Source organism: Oryza sativa, chromosome 3 (assembly GCF_034140825.1).
Source record: "Oryza sativa Japonica Group chromosome 3, ASM3414082v1".
NCBI lineage: Eukaryota > Viridiplantae > Streptophyta > Magnoliopsida > Poales > Poaceae > Oryza > Oryza sativa.
The window spans coordinates 8,580,707-8,585,966 of NC_089037.1; the positions used below are offsets into that span (position 1 = coordinate 8,580,707).

The window sequence follows — 5,260 nt, forward strand, 5'->3', positions numbered from 1 at the left end:
ACTACGCATTGTGATTGAGAAACTTGAGTTTGACTAGTCCTAAAAATGTTTCACAACTGGAAACAAATGCTGGTACGCACCTAACATGTACGAGTAAACTAAATTTGTTCAATGCAATTAACCGAACTTGGACCGATGGAGATATGCCAATCTTGAGACTTTGAGTTGCAGGGTAATTATCCGTTTAATTCAGTATAAACATGCCAATCTATGCTGTGTTCACTGAGAATTTCCGAAGGTTATCAACAGAACAGCCACCGACGTACGTTTAGGCTGGTGCCAAGAATACTAATCATTTTTTGGACAGTTCCTCATCTTGGATTGACTCTGTTTTTCTTCGGATAGATGCTCTGCCTGAGCGATGATCACAAGGTTGTCGTGCATCTAGTAGCGATTTGGTTTTGTTCGCATGAACTGATGAACCAGCATTATCCATAACTTGTGCCATAACATTATTACTACACATCGTAATCGGATCAGACACATGGCACAATCTAAAATCAATTAGCGAGCAGCAACCACTGGTACGCAATGCATGCAAATTCGTAGTAGATACAGCATGCAACGAGACACGGGGACGGATGGAGATAAACGAAAGCAAATCTAGCTCCCTCCCTCTCACTCACGGAAGGAGACACAGACAAGAGGGCTAAGCCAATCACGTGGCGATCACCTTGCTACTAACACAAATATTACGCACGTTTACGTTACAACGGCTACGAACAAACAGAGCAGAGCAGAGCACTCGTGGCACAAGCGAGCAGAGGAGGCGGCGGCGAGGCTCGTCGGCTCAGGAGGAGGTGGCGATGCGTGGCTCCCATATGAAGAGCTTGCCGCTGAGCTGCCCGCATCGGCGCATGTGGTTCATGAGCTCCTCCTTGCTCCGCCGGCGCCGGCAGGTCGTCATCAGCAGCTTGCTCTCGCCGCCGGGGTTGTCACTGCCCGACGGAGCCGAGGTCGCGCTCAGAGATGAGGCTGCGACGAGAGCTGCGGCCGCCGTGGTGGTGGACCCGGTCGGGCGTCTCGGGGGATTGGGTGCGGTGGCGGCGGTGTCGCTGATGTCGGAGGCGGCGATGGCCGGCTCGGCGTTGACGAACTTGTTGATGACGAGCGAGGAGCGGTGCACCCGCGGCCCAACACTGCCGCCGCCGTTGCTGCGCGCCTGCGGCTGCGTGCTGACCTTGACCTCGACGATGGTGCCCCTGTCCACGACCTCGACCTCCTCCTCGTCATCCTCGTCGTCCTCCTCCTCCTCCTCGTCGTGCGCGACCTCGTCGGCCTGCTGCTCGGGTTCTTCTTGGTCATTGTTCTCGTCGTCCTCGTCCGAGGAGGGAGCGGCGGTGTCGGCGAAGGAGAGGAGCAGGCGCCCGCCGCAGCGCTGCGCGCGGAACAGCGTGGCGGACGGCACGGGGACGGCCTTGACGACGAGGCGGCCGTCGCGGCGGTCCTGCGTCATCTGCACCGCCCCCACCGTGCGCCGCGCCAGCGACGGCAGCGGCGGCGGGAACGCGCGTGGCGGGCTGGCGCGCGCGGCCACCTCCTCCGCGCCCCCGTCGGAGTCATCGTCCGACGCGGGGCACGAGCGGTCGGTGGACCCATCGGCGTCGGAGAAGCCGTCGGAGCCGGTCTCGGAGCCGAGGCTCTCGGTGCAAATCTCCAGGCTCTTCTGGCTGAGCAGGCTCGACGACCTCCGCACGAGCGGGTGCACGTACGGCGCCGCCGCCTGCTGCTGCTTCCCCGCCGCCACCGGCGGCCTCTGCGACTGGATCATGTTCCACACGTCGTCCCTCTCCGGCCGGTCGTCGTCGTCGCCGCCGTGATCGGTCTCCTGCAGCAGCAGCACGGCCTGCCCGGGCCCGCCGCCGCTCGCATCATCATCCACCGCCACCTTCTTCCCGCCGTCGGCGCCCAGCTCGGCAGCGGCGGCGTGGCACGGCAGTCGCTGCTCGGCGGTCTCGAACACTGTCACTGCCATGTCTCCCTTGGTCCTCTTGTCGCAGGTAGCGTCACACAAGTCACAACCCCCCACACACACACCACAGTACACAGTACAGTGGCAAAGCAGTAACACCACGAGTGATGGCGCTAGCCGCTACGTTGTCCTCGTCGCAGCACCGCGTTTTTTTTATATATGTATTTGGTTTAGTTTTTACCTCGTGGGACGGCAACGGGAGAACGGGGAGCAAAACCAAACAAAAACCGGGAGATCACACGCGCGCGCGATATATAGGCGGATGTGCGCGGTTTGACGGGAGAAGCTGTGGAAACGAACGAGAGGCTGGGCTGCGCGGCGGGGTGGGGTTGGGGAGATAAGCTTGGTAGACTCTAACGCGCGTCTCGGTTTTGTTCCGTGTTTCGCCGGTGGAATTTTTCTCTTGTTTTTGCTGGTGTCTGGTGATGGTGGTGGCTGCTATCTTCTACACACGCGAGCGCATGCAGCTAGCTGTAAGCCTCACAACGACGACTTCTGCTTTGGCGGCTAAGAGATGGAGAGGAGAGATCACTCACTCGGCTGGGGGAGATGGCAAGAGGCTTCAGTTCAGATGGGAGCGCACACCGATGATAAGAGGAGGAACGGGAGAGCGGGGGGTATTTGTAGGGAGCGGACGGGGGGGTTGTGGGGTGTGTGCTTTCGTGCTCCGGCTCGGCTCAGCACGCACCCCACTAGAATAGAGGGAACAAATACTTTTGCCGCCCGTGGGGGACCCTCCATGACATATGCTTATTCCATTGGGAAATTTTGGGAAGGTGTGTGCCCATTTCCATCTAGCTGGGGGTAACACGCTCTCCAGTACAAAACGGGCATGTTCTCGCCATTTCAACGTTTCAGCTTGGAAAATTGCATGGTGCAAATGTATTTTATTTTCTGGGACAACCCAACCCAAACTACTGTTAGGAGGAGGAGGAGAAGGACAAGGGCAGAATAGGAAGATTAGGTTTTAAAAGGGGGAGTAGCTATATTTATGACGCCATATTTTTCAAAAAAAATAGTCGGCATGTAGTTACATTGTAAGTTCATAAATTACATATGTAATTTTAGTGTATTTACAATGTAAGTCTTGAAATTACATATGTAAGAATCTAAATTACATATGTAATTTTAGTGTATTTACAATGTAAGTACCAAAATTATATATCTAAGTCCTAAATTATACATGTGTAATTACTGTGTAAATAGAGTAATTACATTAGTTGATGACAAACACGTGTCATGCAAAGCAAAAAGGAGTCGCGAACTTAGGAGCAAGTTGTTCGATCAGCTTATCAGATGTACTTTGCACGAATCATGAAGAAGATTAGATGGCAGATCGTCAAACTGACTGTATTTGACTGTATTTAGTCCAGAAATATGTCGACATAATTTTAGCAAAGCAGTTAAAAAGAAATGTTTTTAATCGAAGAAAAGAATCGTGATAGAGATGTGCATAGCGTAGCAGTTCTGGAATTGTTGTCCTACGGCTAAAGATTAGGGAATAAACAAAACTACTATTAGAAAAGATACCCACCTCCCCCTTTTTTTTTCTCATGGAATATATTTTAGTGCTTACACTATATTTTGTCTTATTGCAAACTCAGTTTTGTACACAGCCACAGGTCTAAGTTGAACCATTGTAACGTAGTAGATGAATTTCGTCTGAATCGCCGCGATGTTCTTTTCGTTGAAAATGACTTAGTTCTTTGGATTTTTGTTGGAACAAGCACAAGGATGCAAACCGGATGGAATGATGTATGACGCGTAAGCACAATGACTTCGCAAGTGAAGGTCACTAATTTACACACGAGTACGTCCTTGACAGCAAAATGTTTTTAAGTTGCTGCTTGCTTCGATGGTGATAGAAAGAATGAATAATAATAAACTTAATGTTCTGCCTTTTACAGTTGTATATATGTTAGCTATAAGCTGAGACAGACACAAAAATAATAATAATAAAAGCTGAGACAGACACAACCAAATAGTAAAACAGAAAGTATAATCAGTAGGACACACGATGCAATGTATCGTTGTAAGTCTAGGATGAATGCCACGGTTAACTATGTTTTATAAGATAAAAATATAAATCACGTATAGTACAACATATAGTTCCGGACGAATACAAAATATATAAATAAAATTATACTAGTTAGGAGCGTTTATGATGGTACAAAGCATCTAGTTTTAAGATGTGCCCACTAGGATTAGGATTCAAAAGTGGGTGATGAGGAGAATTATCTTTTTTTAATACGCGGCGCATCATTGTATTAAGAAGGAATAAATGTATGTACAAAGCGGGTAAAAAAACAAAGAGAACAAGATACAAGAGGGAAAACGAAAAAAAAAAGCCTAATCTCCAAATAAATTTGGTGACCCTTCTCCATTCACAGGGACTACCATAAGAGGGATTGCGGCTATAGCCAGCCGCCAAAGCTCTGCATCACCCATCATAACCCTTATAATCTCCGCCCATGTTCTGCTCTTCTGGTTGAAGACCCGATTATTTCTCGCATGATCAATTGTTTTCTCGCATTGATCACAAAGAACGCAACGATCCTATCTTACATAAGAGATATGTAGCCTGCTCATTGATCATAAAAATCAATAAGAATTGTAATGATTAGAAGAACTGGTATGTAGGATATATCCTCTATTCGACATAATTACAACTTAATTACTAACTAGAATTATTCTTAAAAAAACTCACAGGTGAGACCAAGTCATCAAAAGTTAAGCTGACCAAACTCCCGCAGCATCGTATGAAGTATATCATCTAGTATATAAATAAAAAACATTACTTCTCAAGTGTACCTGTAACAAGCAAGCTCATATTTTAATACTTACTAGCAAACATGCCCGTGCGTTACTAGCAAACATGCCCGTGCGTTGCAATGGGTGAAAAAACATAATGATAATATACGTTTTTCATGCATAACCATGTCGATGACAATTAGAAAATCAAAAAATTGGAACATCTTAAATGTAATAGCCCAACCTTGATGATGACAACTTTATGATGTTTGCTTTACCTAAAATAATTGAATTATTCATATAACAATATGCATATAATCTAAAATGTTCTTTTAATCTCATTCTTGCAACCAATCAAATCCTACACTGCCTCGTATGGTCAAGTCTACACAAAATAGAGTCACTATGCACTCTTCTCTAAATAACAATTAGAATATATTTATTTTCTAAGATTATTTCCATATAATATGTTATCAAGAATAATAGTTATACTTCATAAAAATAGTATGATAATTGTCTACAAATATGTGCAGGGTC

General features: G+C 47.2%; 1 protein-coding gene across 1 annotated transcript; it reads right to left on the reverse strand.

Annotated features, from left to right (window-relative positions):
• Positions 1 to 485: 485 nt before the first annotated feature.
• Positions 486 to 2,564, reverse strand: LOC4332321 (protein FAF-like, chloroplastic). Its single transcript, XM_015772485.3, has one exon. It carries the CDS (start codon positions 1,973 to 1,975, stop codon positions 791 to 793), a length of 1,185 nt encoding a protein of 394 aa, XP_015627971.1. The 5' UTR covers positions 1,976 to 2,564; the 3' UTR covers positions 486 to 790.
• Between the last annotated feature and the right edge of the window lie 2,696 nt (positions 2,565 to 5,260).

Bases quoted from the DNA above. Each gene is read 5' to 3' on its own strand.
- LOC4332321 (XM_015772485.3), bottom strand. From the start codon at position 1,975: ATGGCAGTGACAGTGTTCGAGACCGCCGAGCAGCGACTGCCGTGCCAC.